The sequence below is a fragment of the Helianthus annuus genome, chromosome 17, assembly GCF_002127325.2.
Source record: "Helianthus annuus cultivar XRQ/B chromosome 17, HanXRQr2.0-SUNRISE, whole genome shotgun sequence".
Lineage (NCBI taxonomy): Eukaryota > Viridiplantae > Streptophyta > Magnoliopsida > Asterales > Asteraceae > Helianthus > Helianthus annuus.
Window position 1 is genome coordinate 2,652,812 of NC_035449.2, and position 26,738 is coordinate 2,679,549.

General features: G+C 36.5%; 3 protein-coding genes across 3 annotated transcripts; all 3 read right to left on the bottom strand.

Annotated features, from left to right (window-relative positions):
- Positions 1 to 230: 230 nt before the first annotated feature.
- On the bottom strand, positions 231 to 4,454 carry LOC110921346 (NADP-dependent D-sorbitol-6-phosphate dehydrogenase). The gene is made up of 6 exons (XM_035986604.1): positions 4,262 to 4,454; positions 3,431 to 3,525; positions 2,528 to 2,645; positions 1,937 to 2,069; positions 1,374 to 1,593; positions 231 to 590 (listed from the first exon to the last, which is right to left on the bottom strand). The coding sequence occupies exons 1-6, from the start codon at positions 4,392 to 4,394 to the stop codon at positions 360 to 362; spliced, it is 930 nt and encodes a 309-aa protein (XP_035842497.1). The 5' UTR covers positions 4,395 to 4,454; the 3' UTR covers positions 231 to 359.
- An 11,566-nt stretch (positions 4,455 to 16,020) lies between these two features.
- On the bottom strand, positions 16,021 to 21,064 carry LOC110922465 (ORM1-like protein 3). The gene is made up of 3 exons (XM_035986605.1): positions 20,756 to 21,064; positions 18,785 to 18,933; positions 16,021 to 16,295 (listed from the first exon to the last, which is right to left on the bottom strand). Exons 1-3 carry the CDS (start codon positions 20,939 to 20,941, stop codon positions 16,157 to 16,159), a joined length of 474 nt encoding a protein of 157 aa, XP_035842498.1. The 5' UTR covers positions 20,942 to 21,064; the 3' UTR covers positions 16,021 to 16,156.
- Positions 21,065 to 23,639: 2,575 nt separating this feature from the next.
- On the bottom strand, positions 23,640 to 26,259 carry LOC110920639 (BTB/POZ domain-containing protein At3g05675). The gene is made up of 2 exons (XM_022164816.2): positions 26,009 to 26,259; positions 23,640 to 25,072 (listed from the first exon to the last, which is right to left on the bottom strand). Exon 2 carries the CDS (start codon positions 25,033 to 25,035, stop codon positions 23,749 to 23,751), a length of 1,287 nt encoding a protein of 428 aa, XP_022020508.1. The 5' UTR covers positions 25,036 to 25,072; positions 26,009 to 26,259; the 3' UTR covers positions 23,640 to 23,748.
- Positions 26,260 to 26,738: the final 479 nt, after the last annotated feature.

Consider the following 26,738-nt stretch of genomic DNA (forward strand, 5'->3'; position numbering starts at 1 on the left):
AGTGAACGTATTTTGATCTCTACAGTCTATATATATATATATAAAAAAAAAATAATAAAAAAAAAAAAAACGGTTTCTTTCAACTCAAGTTAATTTTAGTCCAACCATTTTTGACCCAAACCAAAGTGATTTTTAGCCCGAACCAACTCAAAATCATTTTCCCTCGAACCCAATGTGACCTGAACCCATTCAAGCCAATTGAGGCCTACCCAGGCATAAAGCAGATCAACTGTAGCTATGTAAGAAACTGCAAGATATGTAAAATAGGGTCTAGGTATTATCAAATCTTAGACGGTGAGGTGAGAAGAAAAGCGATCACAAAAGTTCCAATCCAGTTTGGTTGAGTTTGGACTAACGGTTTAAGCATAAAGATCGAGCCCCCAAAACTTAGCAGGGTTATTGGTTCTGTATTTCCGATCCTTGCTCTTGATGAACTCCATATCCTCATCGGTCAACTCAAAGTCAAACACTTTGTAATTCTCTTCAAGTCGTTCTTGCTTCGATGATTTAGGGATGATTATGGTGTTTCGTTGTATGCCCCATCGCAGAACCACTTGCGCAACGGTTTTCTTGTACTTCTCAGCCAAGCCCTGATCACAAACAAAACCAATTTGTCAACTCCCGTTTTGACTTTTAGAAACTTGTTTGACGTGGTAGTATTTATGACAGTTTATATGAGATTTCACGTAAAGCTCTGGCCTGTAGCGATAAGAACGGTTTTGAAAAATGGTAGATTGAGCTGACAAAAATCAATCACTTTTTGACGGTTTCAACTTGTATTTGCTGCATCTACCTCATTTAACTTTTTTTTCAAAATCTTAACTAATCACGATCAATTTTCAAGCGGAAAAATTACAAGTTTTGTCCTTTATCTTTATACCACTTTTCAGGCGGTGTCCTTTTTAACGAATGTTGACAGACGGTGTCCTTTACTAGGTATTTTGTTGCAAGTTTAGTCCTTTACACCCAACCCAGTTAAAAAACCCTGTTAATTGTTGGGTGTAAAGGACTAAACTTGCAACAAAATACCTAGCTAAAGGACTAAACTTGCGACAAAATACCTAGTAAAGGACACCGCCTGTCAACAATTAACAGGGTTTTTTAACTGGGTTGGGTGTAAAGGACTAAACTTGCAACAAAATACCTAGTAAAGGACACCGTCTGTCAACATTCATTAAAAAGGACACCGCCTGTCAACAATTAACAGGGTTTTTTAACTGGGTTGGGTGTAAAGGACTAAACTTGCAACAAAATACCTAGTGAAGGACACCGCCTGTCAACATTCGTTAAAAAGGACACCGCCTGAAAAGTGGTATAAAGATAAAGGGCAAAACTTGTAATTTTTCCATTTTCAGGCTGAAAATCAAACTTACCTTGAGATCTTGGTCATCTAAGCAAGACACGGAACCGAACCACTCTGTATTAGCCAATGAGCCACCAAGGGGAGTGTGGGCTGTAACTGCAATTCCGTGCTTCTGACAGAAGTTAACAAGAGAGTCGCGCTGGAAATAAGGATGCGTTTCGATCTGGTTTACAGCTGGCTTTATTTTAGAGTAAGCTAAGCAGTCTCTGGTCAAGAAAATGTCATAGTTGCTGCATAATTTTGAAAAGAGTTAATTACTGTTTTCGTCCCTGTGGTTTGTAAAAAATCACTATTTCAGTCCATTAGTTTAAAAATTACGATTTCAGTCCCTGTGGTTTCACTTTCATAACCATTTTAGTCCCTATGGTTTCACTTTCGTAACCATTTCAATCCATTATTCTGTTAAGTACAGGGACTGAAATGGTTACGAGGTGAACTGAAATGGTTACGAAAGTGAAACCACAGGGACTGAAATCGCAATTTTTAAACTAATGGACTGAAATAGTGATTTTTTACAAACCATAGGGACAAAAACAGTAATTAACTCAAAGAATGCAATAATAACTAACTAACCTGATCCCAATGCTACGAACCAATCCCATGGAAACGGTTTGTTCCATGGCATGCCACGTAGTCTCCAACGAAATTGTGGTGTCAATATCCAAAACGCCCTCTTCATCCAATGCACTTGCAGTTGTACCAACTCCTATAAACAAAACCCACATTTTCTTATTTTTAATAATAAATTTTAGAGTTAAATGCCATTTTAGTCCCTGTGGTTTGGGCCATTTTGCCAGTTTGGTCCAAAGGTTTGAAACGTTGCCATCTTAGTCCAAATAGTTTCAAATGTTGCCATTTTAGTCCACTGGGTTAAATTCATCCATTTTTTCTGTTAACTAGAAGGGCAATTAAGTTATTTTTTATGTAATTCTGCTAACTAGAAGGGCAATCCGGCCATATAAAATGACCGAATTGCCCTTCTCGTTAACAGAAAAATGGGATGAAGTTAACCTAGTGGACTAAAATGGCAACGTTTCAAACTATTTGGACTATAATGGCAAGGTTTCAAACCTTTGGACTAAACTGGCAAAATAGCCCAAACCACAGGGACTAAAATGGCATTTAACTCTAAATTTTATGAAAGAGGATCATGATTAATAATACCAGTGTGCTTTGTTGCAATGGGAAAGTGAACAAGAAAGAGATCCAGATAGTCTAGTTGAAGCTTTTTCAAGCTGGCTTTGCAAGCCTCCACAACATGTCCATGATCTGAGTTCCACAACTGAATTCAAAAAAAAAAATCCATAACTGTATTTGAAAAATAAACCTTTTTTTTTTAATTTAAACAACTTAACATTTGAGTATGGTTTGGCTGGGTGATTTTAAAACTAATACTACTACATTTTCTTATAAATAAAACAATTTAGAAGTTAGGATTTGAATACACATTCAACATTGTTCGACCCCTTTGACCACCCGTATTCAAAAAAACAACATTACTTATATCATAGTTATTAAAGGCGTTAGGCGCACTCATGGCGCATAGGCCTCGCCTAGGGCCTAGGCGCATAGGCCTCGCCTAGGGCCTAGGCGCATAGGCCTCGCCTAGGGCCTAGGCGCAAGGCGCAAAAAAAAGCGCGGGCCTGAGGAAAAAAAAAACATTCAACAAAAAATATTTTTATATAATAGAAAATTAATACTGTTCTTCAAAGAATATAAACTAAAGCTGTTATATAACATTTAATATCGTCTATTGAGTACCAAAAGTTATAAAATACTAGTTTATTAGTGTAGAAAAGTAGTTTCGTTAGATAAAAGTAGAAATCTAGCTAGAATCTTGCCAGAATTTAGAGAATTTGGCCGAAAACTCTCAAGAATCTAGGAATCTCGCCGGAATCTGCGCATGAACCATCACTTGGAGAATCAAAGAGCAACTGCCTTGAGTTAAGGCGCCAATTGCCTCGCCTCACTAGGAAATTGGGCCTAGGCGCAAGAGGCTATGGCTTTTAATAACTATGACGTATATAACTGATTTTGATATAAATGAGTTGTAAAGCAGATACATACCTTTGTAGTAATGAAAAGATCCTCCCTCTTCACCAATCCTGTCTTAAATGCCTCAGCTAGTGCCTCCCCAACCTCCCCTTCGTTTTGGTAGTCAGCTGCATGCAAGAATTATATAAATCCAATTTAAGAAACATAAAACTGTTGTATCAAAAATAACATGCTCTGTCTGTATTGTAAAAAAGAAGAATACCACATACAACCTTCTCAAAGTAGAATTTTACTTAAAAATATAATCTGAAAGCACAATATGTCTTGATTTCTAGTTCTTGACAATTGCACCCCTGACTAACTCTATATAATATATTGAGAAACATTTTGGCCTTATACATCATTTATGCAAAACTGAAAAGCTTTATTACAGTAATCAACAAATATACTATACACACGGTAATCAATCAGTGGCGAAGTATAGAAGGGGCGGGGAGGGGCACCCGACCCTCGAACTTTTCGCTCGGTAGTGTTATATATGTAGTTCTCGTATAGAATTTTTTTGGTATATACGTTCTAGACCCCGGTTCTATAGAATTTTATTGGTATATACGTATTCGACCCCGTCATTCGGGTCAAGCTTCGCCACTGTAATCAATCATATATATAGATGTAAAAGTAAATAGAAAGCATGCTTGATCGGATTTCAAATTCAAATACAAACCCTCAAAACAACTAATGAATTACATACATACAGTAGATGAAGTTGTTTTGAAGGATAAGAACCAATTTTAACATGAATACCCACCCCTAAATCAATTAAGAAGCAGATCGGATGTTATAAAATTAGAATGCAGAAGAAAGATGATTGCGGAGGAGGGAGGGAGGGAGAGAGAGAGAGACCAGCACAATCGAAGTGACGATAGCCGATTTTGATGGCGTTGATGAGGAGATCTTTGATATCTTTACCCTCCATGCGCCAGACGCCCAATCCGATTATCGGCATTTTGAATCCGCTGTTAAGGGTAATCGCCATTTCTTCTCTTCTATGTGATTGATGATGCTATTATAGAGACAGCGAGTCTTTGAGCTTTGACTGCCGCTGCTTCATTTTATATACCGCTCTTCCTTCATCCAACGGTGGAGATGATGAATCGGAACAAGATTGGGTTTTATTTATTTAAAGAGTTAAATGTCATTTTAGTCCCTATGGTTTACGTTATTTTGGCAGTTTAGTCCAAAGGTTTTATTTTTCACTTGTGTGTTCAAAAAGGTTTCATCATTGCCATTTTAGTTCACTTGGTTAACTTCATCTATTTTTTCTGTTAACGAGAAGGCCAGTTCGGTTATTTTATATGGCCGAATTGTCTTTCTAGTTAACAGAATTACATATAAAATGATCGAATTGGTCTTCTCGTTAACAGAAAAAATGAATGAAGTTAACATAGGGGACTAAAATGGCAACAGTGAAACCTTTTTGAACACACATGTGAAAAATAAAACCTTTGAACTAAACTGACAAAATGACCCAAAACCCAGGGACTAAAATGGCAGTTAACTCTTATTTAAACCTCTGTAATTTATCTAAACTACTACCACATAAAAAGTAGAGTTAAATGCTATTTTAGTCTATGGTTTTGGTTATTTTGTCAGTTTAGTCTAAATGTTTTATTTTTCACCTGTGGATCCAAAAAGATTTCACCATTGCCATTTTAATCCACTGGATTAACTTCATCTATTTTTTCTCTTAACGAGAAGTCTAATTCGGTCATTTTATATGTAATTCTGTTAACTAGAAGGGCAATTCGACCATATAAAATGATCGAATTGCCCTTCTTTTAAGAGAAAAATTGGATGAAGTTAACCTAGTGGACTAAAATGACAACGGTGAAACCTTTTTGGACCCATAGGTGAAAAATAAAACATTTGGACTAAACTAGCAAAATGGCCCAAACTACAGGGACTATAACGGCATTTAACTCTAGAAACTATTATGTTTGGTGTGTGTATGTGAGGGGATAAAAACTAGTAGATCCGCCAAAAATAACCTTTTCCAGATGAATATATATGTCAATAGAATATATTTTCATTGCTAAATAATAATATGTGCCATACATTAGCGACCAATTTTGGCATCGCTAAGGCCATGAGTAGTGGTGAGGTATGTGGGTTGGTTTTTTACGACACATGGCATCCTTGTCATCTTAACCAAACGACTTGGTAAAGAGGTGTGGTGAAGAGGTATGCAAACCACTTGGTTAACAAAATGGATTAAACATTCACACACCATTGGCTCCTTTTTTGTTTTCCTTGAATTCGGCAACCACATCTCTTGGTTTAAACCACATGACCCGGACAAAATTGACAAACAACGTGACGTGGGGATTGTGTTGTCTCGTGGTTGGCCAAACCACGCGCCACTAAATATGGTCTAAGTTGCCGCATATTTTGCAACAGTCTTTCGACCGACACATTCCCGATGAAATTTGTGAGGGAAGCCTGTCATTGTCTTATCCTGCAGTTTTTTAGAACTCCCTTTTATACAAAGTTTCGACTTTGATGTTTGGTGTTTGTCTTCAAATCAACCTTCAGATCTGTCGCTAAGTTCTTCTTTTGTATAAAGACTTTGATGAAAGAGATAATAACTTTCTTAGAACAATTTGGTATTGACTAGTGATGACAATGTTGAATAATTATGTCAATGTTTGATTAAAATTGAATATGTTTGGACAAATAGTGCACTGCTATTTGACCAATAAATTAAAAAAAACATAAAAAGTGGAGCTAGAAAAGAGTCGACTATGACCGATCTAAGTAGGAGCACAACTTGTTTAAGGGGCACAACGCACTCCCCGATTGATGATTGAGCTAAATGATCAAGTGATGGCGTGAAACATGTGGTTTGATTATGGCTAAGTGATGGATTAGTGTGTTCAGGCTAGATGGAGAAAAAGTGGAGAAGTAATTGTGGGGAGAAGTACCAAGTGATCAAGTGATGCGTGAAACACCGCCCTAACCCATTTGATCATTTGAACCCATGATTCAAGATGAGATGACATAGCTTGATTGATTGGTGCCCAGTGAATAAGTGATGGTTTTGAGGAATGACTCGTTCCTTCCTAGTGAGATAGAGCTCTTGCTCAGCTTATGTCAAGCTATGTGTTTAAAAGTCGAATTCGATGTTTACTTGTTTATTATATATTTAATTACATTTTTCATTTATATATTTGATATTATATATCTACGATTATTACCTCATTTATATAAGAGAGTATATATCATTTAGTTATTGTAACATAACAAGTTGACGTTATCCCGCGCGTTGCGGCGGGTTGTTGATTGTTAATGTTTTTAGGCCCGTGCGCTACAACGTTACCATTAAACCAAACTAAAAATAAGCGTAAAAATGTTGAATCACGCAAGCTCATTGCGGAGTTTTTTTTGTAAAACATTATCGTAAAAAATAACTTAATGAAACCATCAAGATGAAACTGAGTGACGGCAAAAAATTAAGAAAAAAATTTAAATAAAGTGTGGGTGTAATTATAAAATTTCAAAGATTGGTTTGGTGTTCGCCGGTGCGCAGTATAGCAAGCCACTAAGAAAACCCATAATTATAAAGTCTTGAATACGCTATACCAACCAAAAAGCAAAACCATAAAATATAGATTAAGTGAAGTTTAATTGTCAAGATTTCAAATTAATGTAACTATCTTGTAGCACATTTTAACTTTCACTCAAATCCGAGAGTTAGATGTCAATATTTGACGATAGAAATTTTTTTTGTCTTTCCAAAATTGTTTAAAAATGAAAAATAAATAAAATATGAGATCACAAATGATAATTTTTTGTTATTTATTGTATTTTGAAATAAAACTCAAATTATGTTTATTGAAATCGGTAACTGAGGGTTAGATGTTTTGATATGTTCCATGATGATAAATTATTTATATTATTAATATTAATATTTGTTACTTTCTGAAATAACTCTTTAATCTTTAATATTAAAGTTTACATCACCCATTTTTTCTTGAATAATTTTCCTTATAAAATTGCTTATAGGTATACATTTCACTTTTCCATATTCATCTTCATCACTCAATCTTTGAATGCTTTAAAGATAAACTTAACCTGGTTAAATCCCAAATTCTTTTGTTACATGTAATTTTACCAAAAAAAAAAAGAAATAAATATATAAAAATAAAAAGGAATCCAATTGAAGCCGTGTATCTACAAAATCAGCCGGGCATTTCATCCGCTCCCGATTGCAGATGCGTTGCAGGCAGTCGGTTGGTGATTTATAAAAAATAATCCCTTAATTGAGTTGGGAACCCAAAATTAAGGTTCGGAGAAAAAGAAACGTCATCATCTTCCCCATCAAACTAAGGAATTGCACCACAAACTTTTGTAGATACACGGTATTACTAACGCCACCGTTAATTGGATTGACGCATCCCTGGTTGGTTTTTCTTCTCTTGATTTCTCTAAAAAAATATACCAATGCGATGGCTCTAATCAAAATAATGTTGGTTCAGTTCTGTTTATGCATGAAGGAAAACAATATAAATCATACCTGTCACCGCAGATAGTGCAGAGGAGAATCCTGTGAGAGAGTTCGACATGCCTGTCATCTTGATTCGGTTCCTCCTTAGGATGCTAACTGATGATGGTGACTTAGAAACCGAAAAGGGTATCGGTTTAGGAGAGGAGGTTTCGTGATGATGTTATGGCTTATGGGGTGTGAATTGTGAAACTGAGTAACCCTTAAACCTCCACATAACTCTCCTTATATAAGCACCCAGGAGGAAACCTAATTAGTTACTAAGGGTAATATGGTCCATCAACAATTACCAACTAATTAATAATAGGTTCTAATATATTTTGATCTCTATAATGTAAATGATTAAGATGGCTATAGATTAAATATTAATAAGTAATATATTTAATCTTACATTCTCCCACTTAGCCGAGTAATCATTTACTATGAGTATTAGATAAGCCTGATCAGGAGTTAACACTCATTTTAGCCTTAAACAAGTACTATAGCAGAGAAATACAGCCGTTGAATCATTATGCGACTCAGGACCCCCATTAATCATACTATAGCCTTAATTTAAAACCTAATCATCATGATCAAAATACATGTAAGCCCTTTGTTTGATTTGTAACTTTTATTTATTTGTCTATATGCCATTATACCGGTTGAACATATTCTAATAGACATACAAAATCAAACTTGAGGAAATTTCATTAAACATAAAACATAAGCTAGTACAATATGCTCAAATAAGGTCTTTACATAATCCCATATTCCGAACATGTTCTTCGTAAACCTTAGGAGGGAGACCTTTAGTCATCGGATCCGCAAGCATATCCTTAGTACTAATATACTCGATACAAAGATTATTTTCCTCAACACGTTCACGTACAAAAAGATATTTCGTATCGAGATATAAACCAGCTCCAGTCGAACTGTTACTGTTCGAGAAACTAACGGCAGCTGAATTATCACAGTAAAGCTTCAATGGTCTAGAAATGGAATTAACGATTTTGAGTCCAGTGACCAGGTTTCTAATCAACATTCCATGACAGGTTGCGTTATAAACAGCAATGTACTCTGCCATCATTGTGGAAGTTGTAGTCAACTGTTGCTTATGACTCTTCCAAGAGATAGGGCCGCCTGCTAACATAAAGATATAGCCCGAAGTGGATTTCTTGTCATCTTTGCATTTGGCAAAGTCAGAATCAGAATAGCCCACCACTTCTAGATGATCACTTCTTCTATAAGTCAGCTTATAGTCTTTTGTCCCTTGCAGATATCGAAGTACCTTCTTAGCTGCTTTCCAATGATCTAGACCAGGATTAGTCTGATAACGGCCTAGCATTCCAGCAATATAAGCGATATCTGGACGAGTACAGACTTGAGCATACATCAAGCTCCCGACTACTGATGCGTAAGGTATCTGGCTCATTTGCTCCTTCTCAACCTCTGTTGTCGGACACTGAAACGAACCGAAAACATCTCCCTTAACTACTGGAGCGACGGAGGGTTTGCACTGTTGCATGTTATACCGTGTAAGGACACGATCTATGTAGGCCCTTTGGGACAATCCTAAGATCCCTTTGTTTCTATCTCGGTGAATTTCGATGCCAATGACGTAAGACGCATCTCCGAGATCCTTCATGTCGAAGTTATGCGAGAGTAACCGCTTCGACTCATGCAACATGTCTAAACTATTACTTGCCAATAGAATGTCGTCAACGTAAAGGACAAGTATAGTAAAGTTGCTCCCACTCATCTTGAGGTAGGTGCATTGATCCACTTGATTCTTCATAAAACCTTGCTTCTTCATGACTTCATCAAACTTGAGGTACCACTGACGTGATGCTTGTTTTAACCCGTAAATGGATTTCTTCAGCTTACAGACTAGATGCTCCTGACCTTCAGGCTCAAAGCCTTCAGGTTGCTTCATGTAAACATCTTCGTCCAAGTCTCCGTTAAGGAAAGCGGTTTTAACGTCCATCTGATGCAGCTCTAAGTCGAAATGAGCTACTAGGGCCATGACGATCCTTAATGAATCTTTACGAGAGACAGGTGAAAACGTCTCTTGATAATCAATTCCCTCTTTCTGAGTGTAGCCCTTTGCAACCAATCTCGCTTTGTAGCGTTCAACGTTACCATTCGGATCCAGTTTTGTTTTGAACACCCATTTGCATCCTACGGGTTTGACTCCGTTGGGTAATTCTACCAAATCCCAAACGTCATTTTTCTTCATGGAATCAAGCTCATCAATCATTGCTTTATTCCATTCAGAAGACTGATCACTGCTAATGGCTTCATTGTAAGAGATAGGATCATTGAGCTTTCCGGGATCCATTTCAGTCAGGTAGGTAACATAATCATCCCAATTAGGAGGCCTTCTTTGCCTGGATGACCTCCTGAGTGGATTATCGGGTTCAGCGTTGTCTTGGTTTTGAGCGTTTGATGTGCCTTCGTCATGAGGTATAATGGGTTCTGATTGTAGAGGTAAATTTTCAGTTGGTGCAGTAGCTTCAGGTGTAATAATTGCATTGGGTACAAGAGGAGTAATCGGAGTAATGGTAAGCGACGAGTCTCTCCCCCCCGCGTCTTGTACTTCTTGCAATTCTTCGTAAGGGTTGGTACTGCTCCCACTGACCTTGAAATCCTCCAGGAACGCAGCACGCTTGGTTTCAACAATACGGGTGACATGGGAAGGACAATAGAAACGATAACCCTTAGAGTTCTCAGGATACCCGATAAAGAAACAGGTAACTGTCTTAGGGTCAAGTTTCCTTAGGAAAGGATTGTAAAGTTTTGCTTCAGCAATGCAGCCCCATACTTTCATATATTTAAGACTCGGTTTCCTTCCTGTCCAAAGTTCATAAGGAGTTTTAGGGACAGACTTAGAAGGAACTCTATTGAGTATATGAACAGCTGCTTTTAACGCTTCAGTCCAGAGGAATAATGGTAAGTTAGTGTTGGCTAACATACTGCGCACCATGTTCATAAGGGTACGGTTTCTTCTTTCAGCGACACCGTTCTGCTGAGGTGTACCAGGCATGGTGTATTGGTTTACAATCCCCTGGCCCTTACAAAACTCATAAAATGGACCAGGAGCTTGACCCACATCAGTATGTCTTCCATAATACTCACCGCCTCTATCTGATCTCACAACTTTAATCTGACGATCTAATTGCTTTTCAACTTCAGCCTTATAATCTTTAAAAGTTGTTAGAGATTCAGATTTCTCCTTAATAAGATACAAGTACATGTAACGAGAATAATCGTCAATAAAAGTGATAAATGAAGTATGTCCTGTTATGCCAGCGATTTGGTAGGGACCACTAATGTCAGTGTGAATGAGTTCTAATAAATTAGAACTCCTAGTGGCACCTTTCTTATTCGCTAATGTCATTTTACCTTTAAGACATTTGACACATGTTCCAAAGTCAGAGAAATTGAGAGGAGGTAAGACTTCATCCTTTATGAGACGATTTAATCGCTCTTTTGAAATGTGGCCTAAACGCTGATGCCACAACATGGATGAAGTCTCTAAGTCTCGTTTCTCTTCCATCTTTGTGAGTGATTCATTAATGTTATATGACAACAAAGATTTGGAAAAGCCATCATCTAGTTCTAATCTATAGAGTCCTCCATCCAGAACACCAGTACCATAAAGAACAGAATCATAATGGATAGAGAGTTTGCGATGACCATGGGAAACAATAAAACCGTCCATGTCTAACTTTGGTCCTGATACAAGGTTCCGAGTTACCTCAGGAACATATAAGGTATCATAAAGTTTAATACATAAACCAGTTTTCATAACTAATTGTAATGTTCCAATGGCCTTCACTTCTAATTCTCGATCATCCCCAACCTTAAGCGTTCTTTGGTTTCTTTCCAGCTTCCGGATTGAAAGGAATCCCTGAGTAGAATTGGTAACATGAACCATAGAACCAGAATCAAACCACCAAGAATTAGCAGGAACACTTAAATTATAGGACTCAAGTATCATAAAATAATCGTTACCTTTCTTAGCCAGCCACTCCTTAAATTCAGGGCATTCCTTCTGCATGTGTCCTGTCTTTTTACAGAACTTGCAGCGGATACTGCCTAAGGAGTTCTTAGAGCTGGAAGGTGCACTTGCATTAGAATTAGGATTAGACTTATGGACTTTAGAAGCATCCTTCCTCTGATAATTGTGCTTCCTTTTCTTAGGATTGGAGGTAGTGAAATTTGCAACATCAGTATGGCGATCCATCCTCATACGCTCCTCCTCCTGTACGCACATGGCGACCAGCTCACTCATCGTCCATTTTTCCTTCTGAGTGTTGTAGTTGATCTTGAATGCTTCAAAAGAAGAAGGAAGCGAAGTAATGATGAAATGAACAAGGAAACCATCACTGATTTCCATTTCCAGCCCCTTCAGCTTATTGGCCATGTCATTCATCATCATGATGTGCTCGCGAATGCCGCTCCTCCCATCATACTTAGTCGTCACCAGCTTAAGAATAAGAGTACTAGCGTGCGCCTTTGACGTCCCTTTGAACTGAGCCTCCACATGTTCCAAGTAGGTCTTAGCATCTTCAGAATCAGGAATAGCTCCCCTGATTGCATTGCTTATGGATTGCTTCATAAACATGAGAGACATGCGGTTACACCTAGTCCACTTTTCATGAGTTAACTGCTCAGCAGCAGTACTTTGAGTGGTAAGGTCCGCTGGCTTTTTCTCTCTTAGAGCATAATCGAAATCAAGCAATCCGAGAGTAAGCATGAGAGCATCCTTCCATGCAGCAAAGTTATCACCAGTCAAAGGTGGAATCCCGCAGTTGGGTGCTGATAGTGGAAATAAGATGAGCAAGTTATGATACTAAGGAAGAAAACTAATGTGATCTATGGGCACGTTAAACTAAGGCAGGCAAAATAATGACCATTTTACATAATGAAGCTGTGATAATGTATATTACTAACATCAAAATAATAGACTTAACTAAAAAATTCTACTTAAACGAAAACAAAACAGCTTTGGCCGGAAGTGTAATCATTTAAGCATATGTGCAAAGCGGTTGTAACAAATCAGCTTTGGCCAGAAATTGAAACAATCACTTTAGTTATGCACTTGCTAAGTATGCCATCTATGAAAGAATTAAATCAGCTTTGGCCAGATATTAAAACATTCATGCTTATGATGCACACATAGCATAGCTTTCGTAATACTTGAATGATAAGTAGATGTATCAAGTCAGCTTTGGCCAGAAATGATATATCAAAAGCTCATTCAAGTTAAGCTATTCTGGTTTTGTAAAACATTACATTATCTGATTCTGATTAATTAACTAAGTAAATTACAAAACCATTTCTTTAGTTCACATTTAAACAGCTTAAAATAATGAGATTGCGAGTCGCAACCACGATTTCGACTAATGACGTTATGGTTGCGAGTCGCAACTACGGTTTCGACTAGTCACGTTATGGTTGCGAGTCGCAACTACGGTTTCGACTAATCACGTTATGGTTGCGAGTCGCAACCTCATGGTTGCGAGTGATGACATTCTGGTTGCGAGTAGCAACCTCATGATTGCGACTAATGACGTTATGGTTGCGAGTAGCAACCTCATGGTTGCGAGTCATGACGTTATGGTTGCGAGTAGCAACCTCATGGTCTCGACTAATGACGTTATGGTTGCGAGTAGCAACCTCATGGTCTCGACTAATGACGTTATGGTTGCGAGTAGCAACCTCATGGTTTCGAGTAGCAACCTCATGGTTGCGAGTAGCAACCTCGTGGTCTCGAGTAGCAACCTCGCTAACAGCTGTTAATTTGATATCATAACCGAAAATTCGAAATCTAAGGGATTAAAAGATATCCTTTCCTGTTTAAGATGATCTAATTTTGTTAACAGATTTCGAAATTATAATCTGCTTATCTTTTAACAGTTTTCTAAAAAATTTAGAGGACAAAATTAGATCAAAATCAGGAAAAACACTTAATAATCCAAATCATATTCCAAAACATAACAGAATATTCGAATTTTCACATGAACATGATGAACCCTAATCATAAAAAATAAAATTCTGGAACCCAAAACCTGAATTTTTTTAATAATTTTACTAAACAGATTTCGGCTAAAACATGATCCAGTTAATTCGGTGAACAATTAAATGACCTTTTCATCGAAAATCATGATTTCGAGTCGATACTTATGACTCGAAACCGGCTGTTAAAGGTTTTAAAGGTTTCAAAAATTCCGTTTTCCAAGTTTAAATCCCAGAATTATGGATACGAAAACAGAACTGACTAATCAACATATGCTCTGATACCACATGTTGGTTCAGTTCTGTTTATGCATGAAGGAAAACAATATAAATCATACCTGTCACCGCAGATAGTGCAGAGGAGAATCCTGTGAGAGAGTTCGACATGCCTGTCATCTTGATTCGGTTCCTCCTTAGGATGCTAACTGATGATGGTGACTTAGAAACCGAAAAGGGTATCGGTTTAGGAGAGGAGGTTTCGTGATGATGTTATGGCTTATGGGGTGTGAATTGTGAAACTGAGTAACCCTTAAACTTCCACATAACTCTCCTTATATAAGCACCCAGGAGGAAACCTAATTAGTTACTAAGGGTAATATGGTCCATCAACAATTACCAACTAATTAATAATAGGTTCTAATATATTTTGATCTCTATAATGTAAATGATTAAGATGGCTATAGATTAAATATTAATAAGTAATATATTTAATCTTACAAATAAATCTATGAACACAACACTATAAGAATCAAGATAAAGACATGAACAATTGACATGAACAAATTACAATTAAACTGTTCTTGCTACGGGTTCACTAAAGGAAGGGAGAAACATAAACCTGCAGATGGGTTTTCATTATTCGATACATGTTATGATTTCTTTCACTGATGAGAGTGGCGGTGATGATGGCGTTTAATTTCGCCGAAGATAAAACGATGTCGTTGTGACCAGCGAGTTATTTGATTTTGATGGATTCGGATGGACTTTTCATCTTCCTTAGTCGGATTGAAAATGCACACATATATACTGAATGAATCGTTGCCTTACCTGTTGACTAATCGATGCGAAGGTTGGCTAGTAACCGCCACATACTGTTGATGAAGCGATGTGATGGTTGCAACCGCCGTACCCCACAAACGGAGTACTCTTCCATCATATACGTCTGTCAGTTTGTGTGTCGTAGATGATAGCGTTAAGGTGAAACACAAACAGTTTTGGGCGGTTCCATAAGCCATGAAAGGATGTAAATTGAAACCAGTGCGTTATTGTGAAACAGTTCGGTAAATGTGAAGTTACTTTATTTATTATAAAAATAAATAATAATCATTTTCAAAAGTTGCGTCGGTTGGTTTTGTAGTTGTGTCTCAAGTTACTATTTGTTAGTATATATAATTATAACAGACTAATTTATGCTCATGAACCCAATTAAATTTTAATGTAAAAAGCTTCGGATCAAACTCGCTTTCCAATTGAGCCCTAATCTAGTCTCGAGCCCGTTAAACTTGATTTGATTCAAACTTAGAATTTAGCATGCTGGTACCGATATCAAATATCAGTTAGAATATTAGTACCGACATTATCGGCGATATTGACCGATATAACCGATATATCACTGAAGTATTAGTGTTAAATTGCAATATATATCAATTCTGCATTATATTAAAATTACCGATATCTCACCGAGATAACCTATATCTCAAATATCGGTCCTTGACCGATATCCGATATTTTACCGCATTAACTACAGTACTACATGGTTTTAACCTGCTAGGAAATCCCATCACCCGAAACTAGTCCAAAACCGATCCCAAAGATCGACTAAAAACTCACAATTAGAATTCTATTAATTCCAACACCTTATATAATTCCAAGTTTTTAACCTTGTAAAATACAACTAATATCACACACATACACTAAAAGTTTAAATATCATAAGCCCAAACCCTCAGTGGTAAATAAAAGGACACATGTATATTTTTATTTATATATCTAATTCATGTGAGTAAACGGGTTTGGTACCAATTTCAAGTAACTGGGTCAGATCACCTAATACATTGTAATATTATACAAAAAACAACAACAATTCGGATATGCAGCAGAAAAAAAAAAGGAAAATTAATATAGCCCAGCAAGAAAAAATAAAATAAAATAAAATTAATATACCAGTTGTCCGGTTCCAAATAAAAGATGTTAGAATTACAGAAACGTGTGAAGCAAAGCAATTGAACAGAAAAAGCTTCACTCTTCAGCATTGATACCAAATATTCGAACCTTATGCATGTTTGGAAACTTGGCAACAACTAGCACAAAAACTGCAACTGTGTTGAAAAACAGCATCGGGTTCTGGTAGTCTGTCGTGTGAGATGCTATCAAGTACCTAATATTTAAACACAAAAATCATCATCCATTCATTACAAAACTATCTTTAGCTTTACAATATACCATACGACATCTTCATCAAATTCATTCAACATTGTTGCAAGGCCAAAAGTACGGCACTTTATGCACCTTTCCATTTAAATGCTCAATTTTTCATGTCAATTTAAGGTATTAAACTTTCTTTCATGAGTATAAAAAAGATAGAGTAAATTACAAAAATCGTCCTTTATGTATGTCCTTTATTGCAAACTGTGTCCTTTATCTTTAATAATTACAGAAAACGTACTCGATGTTTGCAAACCCTCGCAAGTTATGTCCTTTAGCCCTAACTCAGTTAATTTTTTGTGGTTAAATCTGACCAAATGGACCCCACATGAGGGTTTTTGGTCATTTTACCCTCGTGTGGGGTCCATTTGGTCAGAATTTAACCACAAAATACCCCCATGTGGGGTCCATTTAGTCAGATTTAACCATAAAAATTAACTGAGTTAGGGCTAAAGGACATAACTTGCAAGGGTTTGCAAACATCGAGTACGTTTTCTGTAATTATTGAAGACAAAGGACACAGTTTGCAATAAGTAACATACATAAAGGACGATTTTTGTAATTTACTCAAAAGATATTTATAGGGGTGACATGTGGCATGCCGTGTGTACCACCACGTGTCATTCCACATGTACAGAACTGAAATGGGTGACATGTCATTCCAAAGTACCATAAGAGCATCATCAGGGGTGACCTGACCAGTGTTGTTAATAGCAAGCATAGCAGCGCTCACTATAGCGTTAAGCGTGGCGATGCGATTATAAGTCACAATCTGATTTTGGCGCCTCGATAGCGTGGAAATAGCGGGATTATAGGTTTTTTTTTAATATAAACAGCGATAATATATGCCTATAAAATAGCAAAATTTTCGTTTTTTTTTTAAATATACATACGAAAAACAGCATTAAGATCATAGTTATTAAAGGCACTAGGCGCACTCAAGGCGCATAGGCCTCGCCTGGGGCCTAGGCGCAAAGCGCAAAAAAAGCGAGGGCATGAGAAAAATAAAGCACATAATGAAAAATTTTGAAAAATATATTATGTATTAGAAAAAGAATACTATTCTTCAAATAAAATAAACAAAGTCTATTATGTAACACCTTATATCATCTAATAGGTACCAAAATATTAGTGTATTAGTGTAGAAAAGTAGTTTCCCTTGATTAAAAGTAGAAATTTGGCTAGAATCTTGTCGGAATTTAGCCGGAATCTAGGAATCTTGTCGGAATGTGCGCCTGAACCATCACCTAGATAGTTAAAGCGCAATTTCCTCGACTTAAAGCGCAACTGCCTCGCCTCGCCTGAAAAATGGGCCTAGGCGCAACTCGCAAGAGGCAATGGCTTTTAACAACTATGATTAAGATACTGATAAAATACACATATAAAATATTTCTAAAAATATCTTCTAGTGTATCGCTAAACATGAAATAGCGCCTACTATTTCATCGCTATCGCTACGTAGCGTATAGGTAGTTTGTTGTTATCTTCCGCTACTCGCTATTAACAACTATGGACCTGACATGCCATGTAATGGTGAGTCGGTGACCGTTAACCTACTCAAAAGGTCAAAGGATCTTTCTTTATACACTAAAAACTTTTGTACCTTTGATTCACAAAAGAAAACTTAAAGTACCCCTTTCTTTTGTATGCCCTAGTTCTAATAAGTCGCTTAAGCGTACAAAAAGTTTAGTCCTTCACAACCACAGTAAAAGTATATGGTACAACTACTGAATCAGAAAGACATGTTACAAGCTCACTTCCTTGGTTTTAAAAAGCGGGAGGCGCACAAAAGCGACGAGGTCTAAAATTGAGGCGCGAAGCGCAAAGCGCAAAAGCGGTGGGCTATTCGTACCCGAGGCGCAAGATGTTTATATAATTTTTTTTATATATCCCATACAAATCCCATAGGTTTTTAGCTTCCTTTAACCAAAATATAGCTATAAGTAAGGCTTTTATACCATTTTAATTACATGTACAAGTCAAAAAACCCAAGGTACAACATTTTTATGCAGTAAAACGCCTAAGGTACATGAGGCGCGCGCCTCAGGCCAAAAAGCCCACAAAAAAACATCAAAAAATGCGCTTTTTGGTCGCTTCCTGTAATTACACAAGGCGAGAAGCAAAAAAGCCCCAAGCCACCTAGGCGCGCCTAGGGCGCGCTTTTTAAAACCAAGAGTCACTTCTTAATATGAAATCCCAATATCCCATCAAGAATTTACTTTAGTTCTTATATCATAGCAAGAACTTTTCTAATCACATAGATATATAAAATCAGGAAACCACTACAATAGTCCAAATCCTATACAACCAATAAATTTAATGTTGTTTTCCTACTGGGCCACCAATACCACATAATCAAAAGCTCAGCAGAGTACTAACTGTAACAGTATATAGAACAACCTATATAAAAGCTCAAGCAATAAACAGGTAAAATGAACTTACAAGACCACGGGGACGAGAGTGAGAAACTTCCTGTTGCGAGTGAGCTGTTTGCCGCTATCGATCTGCTCCCACCACGTCAACCTGTTGTAGATACCCTGATCATCAGCAAAAGGTGTGCCCTTTTTCCAGTGGAAGAACTGGTATGTCAGCTGATAACAACACAACACAAAATAAGATCCCAATCACAACCAAACAACATACAGACATCTCTAATAAACAAGCCAAAGAATTAATCAACTACAATTCCACCATAAGTTTCAACACATCAGCAGTGTTGTTCCACATTCAGCCTGAGCAATTAGGTTATAAACATCCTGATATATTAGTTCAAACCAATGTTGTTAAAAGCCATCGCCTCTTGCGCCTAGGCCCATTTTTTAGGCGAGGCGAGGCAGTTGCGCTTTAAGTCGAGGAAATTGCGCTTTAACTCTCCAGATGGTGTTTCAGGCGCACATTCCGGCAAGATTCCTAGATTCCGGAGAGTTTCCGGCTAAATTCCGACAAGATTCTAGGCAAATTTCTACCTTTAATCAAGGAAAACTACTTTTCTACACTAAGACACTAATATTTTGGTACTAATTAGATGATATAAAGTGTTACATAATAGACTTTGTTTATTTTATTTAAATGATAGTATTCTTTTTCTAATACATAATATATTTTTTAAAGAGTTAATTACATAGTTAGTCCCTGTGGTTTGCACAAAATAACATACTTAGGTACTAATAGTTTAAAATCACCTTCTAGGGTATTAACTTTTCATTTTGTAACGTTTGGAGGTATTAACTTCTCGGGTATTAACATAGTTAGTCCCTGTGGTTTGCAAAAAATAACATATTTAGGTACTAATAGAATGTGATTTTAAGCCTAAAAATAACGTTAATACCTTCAAACGTTACAAAATGAAAAGTTAATACCCTAGAATGTGATTCTAAACTATTAGTACCTAAGTATGTTACTTTGTGCAAACCACAGGGACTAACTATGTAATTAACTCATTTTTTAAATTTGTTCATTATGCGCTTTATTTTTCTCGGTCCCTCGCTTTTTTTGCGCTTTGCGCCTAGGCCCCAAGCGAGCCCTATGCGCCTTGAGTGCGCCTAGTGCACTTAATAACTATGGTTCAAACCTCAAGTGGTAATTACAAACTATGTAGTTAATACTTAATACCACGATATATCACCGATATATCGGTTATCGGTCCCCCGTCCCCTGGGGAGATATCGGTGCAAAATATCCGTCAGAATATCAGTACCGAGATTATCAGCGATATTGACCGATATATCACCGATTTTTCCAATATCAATACCTTTCTTGTTAGTTCTACCATTCGTCTTTCTTCTTATTGCTGCTATTAGTGTTTCAAGTCCTAAGTGTTAAATGTTAGTGTTTTAAGTCTTAATCAGTTCCTACTTGCTACAATTGTTAGTGTTTTGCAAGTTGCAAAAGGTTAATTTGTTAATGGTAGGAGAGTATACTGAATTGTTAGTGTTAAATTGCTATATAATATATATAAATTTAGCTTGATATTAATTGATAAACTAGGAACAAGCTCAATACGATTACAAACTAATAGCAGGTAGGCGAGCAACAAGCTGCACCGCTACCCCCTTCTGAATAGCAAACCCTACCCTGCTAAAACTACCAATATCCAACTGCGATAACCGATATCTCAAATATCAGTCCTTGACCGATATCCAATATTTTACCGCTTAGATTACAAATGATCTAAATCACCAACACAAGATCTAAAAACCACAATAATAACCTAATCGATACTATTACAGTCATAACCTAAATTCTACAATACACATCCACATCAATCAACAACAAATTCAAAACAAAAACAAAAACAGAAACAGAAACAGATCAAACAAACCCTAATTCAACAAAATCATCCCCGAAACCTTCAATAATATTAACAATCACATGAAAACAAACAGAAACGTAACAAACTGAGTCTAACAATACCAGAGCGTGAGAGAGATTGACGATGGTCCAAGCCATGCCAGGAGAACAGCCGAAAACGGAGAGAACAACGAGCCAAGAGAAGAAGAGGATGAGTATGTAGGTGGTCCAGACGCCGGGGTAGGTGAACCACTCGGTGTTTTTGTTCAGATCCGTTGGTGACTCGGCTTGCACATACAAATTGGCCATGTGTACGTGTATGTGCAGTGAGAATGGATGAATGATCTGTGAAGTTGGGGACGATGGTCTGGTTTTTGTGTGTATCGGGCGTGATGGATTTGATTATTGCTCGTTGACGATCAAGGGTGGATGGAGTTGCGTAAAATATCTATAACTAGCTTATTTTTTCTGTTTTTATTTTTTTTATTTTTATTATTATTGCATTTTAATTTAGTTTCAGCAAAAGAAATGATATTTACCAAATATATTGATTTATTTTTGTTATAGCTTCCAACTAATCCTCTTTAGCATGATAATGGGTCGGCTTGAGATGGATTCAAATTTGTATCCGAGTCGATACACGTCAGGTATCTAGTTACTTATAATCACGGTAGAGTCCTTGGGTTCCCTTACGAGCATTGAGGTTTGGTTATGGAGCGTGTTGGGTTCACGTTGTTACCTGATTCACTTCAAATTAACTTTTAGATGACATGAGATATTAAATATTTAAGTATAATTCTAACAATTTAAAGGTTTTAATAATAATATCATATTTCTAACGACTTTAAACAGTATTTATTATAATTTTTAAGGTTAAGGACTAAATTAATATATTCGATTTTGATACGATAAAACATGTATAATACCAGTTTCGACTAACAACTTTAAACGATGGTGAGAGGTGACGGGATAGTGAGGAACTGAGGATATAGGTGGTGTTTGGTCAGGCTAGGGTGGCAAATCAATGGTGGTTGAAGGTTTGTGCGACGGAGGTGCAGGATGTTGTGGGTTGGTCATGGATGGATGGATGATGGTGGATAACTAATCAGTGGGGTTGGGCGGAGAATAGTTATGGTTTGTCGTGGTGGTGAAGGGAAAGGGTTATGCGGGGTGTAATGGAGGGTTGCAGGTAGTGGAAATGGTGGGGTTAAGGTATGCGTTGCCCAGATGGTGGGTTTGGTGATGGTGGTGTTGGTGATGGTAGATTGGTGATAGTGGTGATGGCGGTGGTGATGGTGTGGCTGTGAACGAGGGTGGGGTGAGGCCCACTTATATTTTAGTTTTAGGTTTCTATTTTTATTCAAATAAATTGGTTGTAAAATGAGAAGTGAAATTATGACTTTACTCTTGGTTAAAGTGAACATAACTGAGTTTCTTAACTGGGTTAGCCCTAAAATATATAAATTGTTACATAACATACAATTTTTGGATATAAACTGAAATTAAATCTTTTAAATGGCACGTTTCATATTTTCTGATATACTTAAAGAACACAAAGTGTAATTCCCTCTAATTTTCAAGATTAAGTACTAAATTAGTATTGTCGGTTTTGATACAATTAAACAGATGCACTATCAGTTTTGAGTAATCAGATAAGTATCACCCAAATCATACAGTCTTAAGCGCACAAAGTGTTTAACTAATCACAAACCCGTTCAGCTACTCGAATATTACGCCATTTTAGGTTTCTCTTTCATCCTTGCCTCGATTCTGGGTTTTGTAATCCCTTTTATGGTATAATGAAGAGTGAGATTGAAGGTCTTATAATGTTTAAAATTGATACAATATAAAAGCATTTCACTAATTATTAGGGTTGCGGTTTTATGACGGCGGGCCTTGGAGCAACTGATAAGGTTGATGCTTAGTGGCCTATAGGTCTCAAGTTCCAGTTGTGGAAACATCCTCTTGCAAAAACTGTAGGGTAAAGTTGCATAAATCAGATCACGAAGCGATCCAGCCCCTCCTCGGAAACATCCTCTTGCAAAAACTATAGGGTAAATGAATTAATTTCATATATACCCTTGCAAACTTGAAAAATTTCATATCTACCCAACAAAAACTAAAAATATCATACATGCCCTTACAAAATATCAAATATACCCAATTCAGTAAAAACAATCTAATAGATAATTATTTTACTCTTATCTTTTTAACTTTAAGTTTTCATATATGCTCGTCTTTTTTAGTTCATATTATTATACAAGATGTTTTAAGCTTAAATTTATTTTTACCCATTTTTATATTTATTTTTATTAATTTCATAAACCAAAGTATTCTTCGTATACAATATTTAAGCTAAATAAATTAAACTAGAAATAAGTAAATATAATATTTGAAGTTAAAGGACATATATGAGATCTCAAAGTTTTAGAAAAATAAGGGTAAAATTATCATTAATTAAATTATTTTTAATAAACTAAGTATATATGATATTTCAACTACTTTGTAAGGGTATATATGATATTTGATATTTTGCAAGTATATGAAATTGCCCCTAATTAAATACCAAAAGAAATTTAAACTTAACTTCAGGACACCATTAATAAACCTGCCAAAAATAAAGAAACAGTCCAAGAAGTCAACAAAAAGCTTCAAATTAGGGTGTAAGGGGTGCTCACCTAATAGGTGAGTCCCCTCTCTTACGCCAAACCAATCCTCGTGTGCCACGTCAACTCCCCTCTTAAACTCCCCTAACACCCTAAATTGATGGCGGCACTCCCCTCTTAGGTGAATTGTTTTTTTTTTTTTTTTTAAAAAAAAAAAAAAGAAAAGAAACTTTTGATTGGTCCCCTCTCCCTCTCTCCTCCCCCTCTCTTCGGCAGCTCCTCACCCATTTCACTCCCTCTCTCTAACTCACCTCATCATCGGCAGCCCCCCCCTAATCGGCACATATGGTCACCGATGGGGTCCCCGAATTACACCCCGCCCACCCTTAGTTGCATACAACTAAATCAAGGTTCTTTCTTTAACCTTTTTAACAATTAACATTTGCATACAACAAAATCAAGGTTCTTTCTTTAACCTTTTTAACAATTAACATAGTAATAGTAATAATCTTACAAGCTCACAGTAGCTTTACCAACTCTATCCAACCCTTCAACCAATCTTCTTCTTGCTGATTTTGTTCTATAACACCAAATCTCAAAAGCCTCACTTAAATCCGGATACTTCAATTGCTCCTCATTCATCCAATCCGCCAAAATATCCGCTTGATCGTTCGACGGAAGTGCCGATAGTAACGCCACAATCGCCCCTTCAATATTCTGGCATAAATCATCATCCATCTTGTAAGGATACCCCGTTTCCTCGTTCCCTATCGAATCAAGAACGGGTTTCGTTTTTCTGATGAACGGAAGCCATGTTGTCACTAACTCCACACGACGCGCGGGGGGAACGATCACGTTTCCATACCCGACCGCGTCTAATACCTTCCAAGTTAATTCTATAATCTTTAACTTCACACCCCACATGCTACTTTCCAATAATTTGTCATCCATAATCCGAATCACCCGACTGGAAAAGTCAATCCATTGGTCAACAAATTCTTTCATTAGGTCCATCTTCGAAAGAACGTTGCATATCCAACCAAGATCCGAAAGAGACTGCATTACTCTCTTCTCGGCCGACTCGTCGTCAGTCTGTAGAACTAAACACGAAAGATCTTTATCGATTGACGACCAAATGTTCTTAAGCCCTTTCTTTGACTCTGATTTGACTTCTTCGTCTGCTATGACTAACGGGATTTCTTCATCGTCATCACCTAACATGTATTCCACTTGTTCTTGAGCCGAAGTTTTCAACTCATCGCCAAAAGGCGGTGATGGGGAAACGACTGACGTGGCGAAACGGATGGCTGAGATGAATACGTTTTTCGTAGCGGAAAAGTCAACAGGTTGAACCCGAGCTAAAATTGACATCGCAACAGGACCCAATTTCGGAACTACTTGCAAGATTAAGTCTTCTTCTTTGTCTTCCCACGGGACGGCTTCCAAGTACTGAACGCAGCTTTCGGTGATTTCCCGACAGTTAAATTCGACTGCTAACTGAAGAACACCAAGAGCAGAGTGGACGGAATCCCAAGATTCCAAGAGAGAATCTTTCGAAAGATAAAGACGTTTCAATAGGTCAACATGGTGCTCATAATCGTAATGTGAGCAGTGGATATCGATAAAAGCACCGCAATCTGGGTCCACGAGTTTATCTGCAAGATACTTGCTTTTTTCTTTGAGAATCGACGAATGTGAATAAAACAGTTCGGGTTTTCCTTTGTTGTTCCTTAGACGAATAGTGACATCACTTGTGTTTATGTCATTAAGCCCAAAACACACTGATGAATTTTCCATATGCGATTAAATAAGTAAGCTTCCAAGTTCATGCTTTCTGCAACAAGTAAACAAATCCGTCTCAGTTTCAAAACGTCTGCGGTTATGCATTCGTCGTAATTTTATCGACTGATATCCATATATAGGGTAGGGATAGTGTACATTAATTCAGAAGTGTGAGAAGTGTATTATAACACTATATATAACACTATATAACACCATATAAACACCGTATAACACAATGTAACACCATATAACACCATATAACACTATGTAACACTATATAACAATATATAACACTATACATCTATCATAGACATGCTATCAGGGACAAAATACAGTGTTATATTTGTTACATAGTGTTATATGATGTTATATGGTGTTACATAGTGTTATACGGTGTTTATATGGTGTTATATAGTGTTATGTATAGTGTTATAATACACTTCTCACACTTCTGGATTAATGTACAGGATCCTCTACCTATCCATATGTACTGGACTGATCATATACAAAAAGGACTTCATTTTCTTTTGTTTTTTTTTTTTTTTTCAAATAGTTCAGAGATGTTATACATATTGTACTCCATAACCCAAAAGTCAATCTTTGACTTTGTGCAGCAATTAAACATTAAACTTGAAATTTGAAAAACACAAGGCCAAATGTGTACTTCAATTGCGGCTGTAACAAGTACTATTTATTTACTCATATTCTCATAATATTAACCAATTTCATCTTTCACAGCCAACAGATTTTTCAATATTAACACAAATAATAACAACAATAATAATTATATTAATTATATTATAATAATAACAATAATACATGTTAATTACAGCCAATTAGATGTAATCAATAGACACATAATTAACCCATATAGGAGAATTATTGTAAGCACCTGATTTAATACAATCGCGAAACGAAACAAAATTCACAAAATGAAAAATTAGGGAAAAATCAAGAAAAAAACAAGAAAAAAAAATCAAATATTTACCTTGTTAAATCTCTGAATCCCTAAACATGGATGAGAAGCAAAATCGGACGAAAATTGAGGCAAGATCGAAACTTGATTAAATGGGTATTAATGAATGATGTTGAATCGAAATGGGTCGAATTTAGATGATCAAAAAGATAAGTATAAAGGGGCTATAAGTTAGGGTTTCGTGAGATGAGCTCATGCTTTGTTTTGCAGAGGAGATATCCAAGTGTCCATGATGAAGGACATCAATACACTTGCAAAGGATAAAAGTTTGAAATGACAAAAATGCCCACTTTTAAATTGATGATTGGTGTGTATTACACTGTTTTTATTTAAATTAATCTTTGATTTGAGAATAAAGTATTTGGAATGGGATCAAATACAAACACTTAAGTTTGTAAGAACCGTAAGAACCAACAAATAATTGACAAGTGTCTATCAATAAAAAAATTAGTTTAAGGGTAATTTAGACCTTTTGACTATATTTATTTAAAACTAATTAAAAATAATTACAAAAAATATAATCAGCACAACACTATATAATTAGCATAACATGCTTAATCGTTCTTCATTATCAGCACATCATCCTCAATCGTTCTCCATTATCAACATAAACGACATCAGCACAACAACCTCAATTGTTCTCCATTATCAGCACACCAGATGTGCTGATTATATCTACTTTTGGTGTTTGGTTGTATTATTTTGTAATTAACACATAATCAGCACGTTATCAGCACAATTA

Excerpts from the sequence above, each read along its gene's own strand:
- LOC110921346 (XM_035986604.1), bottom strand. The coding sequence starts at position 4,394 with ATGGCGATTACCCTTAACAGCGGATTCAAAATGCCGATAATCGGATTG. Across the intron at positions 2,646-3,430 it reads ATCTTTTCATTACTACAAAG|TTGTGGAACTCAGATCATGG; the intron begins GTATGTATCTGC and ends TTTTGAATTCAG. Across the intron at positions 2,070-2,527 it reads CATTGCAACAAAGCACACTG|GAGTTGGTACAACTGCAAGT; the intron begins GTATTATTAATC and ends TTTTGTTTATAG.
- LOC110922465 (XM_035986605.1), bottom strand. The coding sequence starts at position 20,941 with ATGGCCAATTTGTATGTGCAAGCCGAGTCACCAACGGATCTGAACAAA. Across the intron at positions 18,934-20,755 it reads TCAATCTCTCTCACGCTCTG|CTGACATACCAGTTCTTCCA; the intron begins GTATTGTTAGAC and ends TGTTGTTATCAG. Across the intron at positions 16,296-18,784 it reads ACTCTCGTCCCCGTGGTCTT|GTACTTGATAGCATCTCACA; the intron begins GTAAGTTCATTT and ends TTTAAATATTAG.
- LOC110920639 (XM_022164816.2), bottom strand. The coding sequence starts at position 25,035 with ATGGAAAATTCATCAGTGTGTTTTGGGCTTAATGACATAAACACAAGT.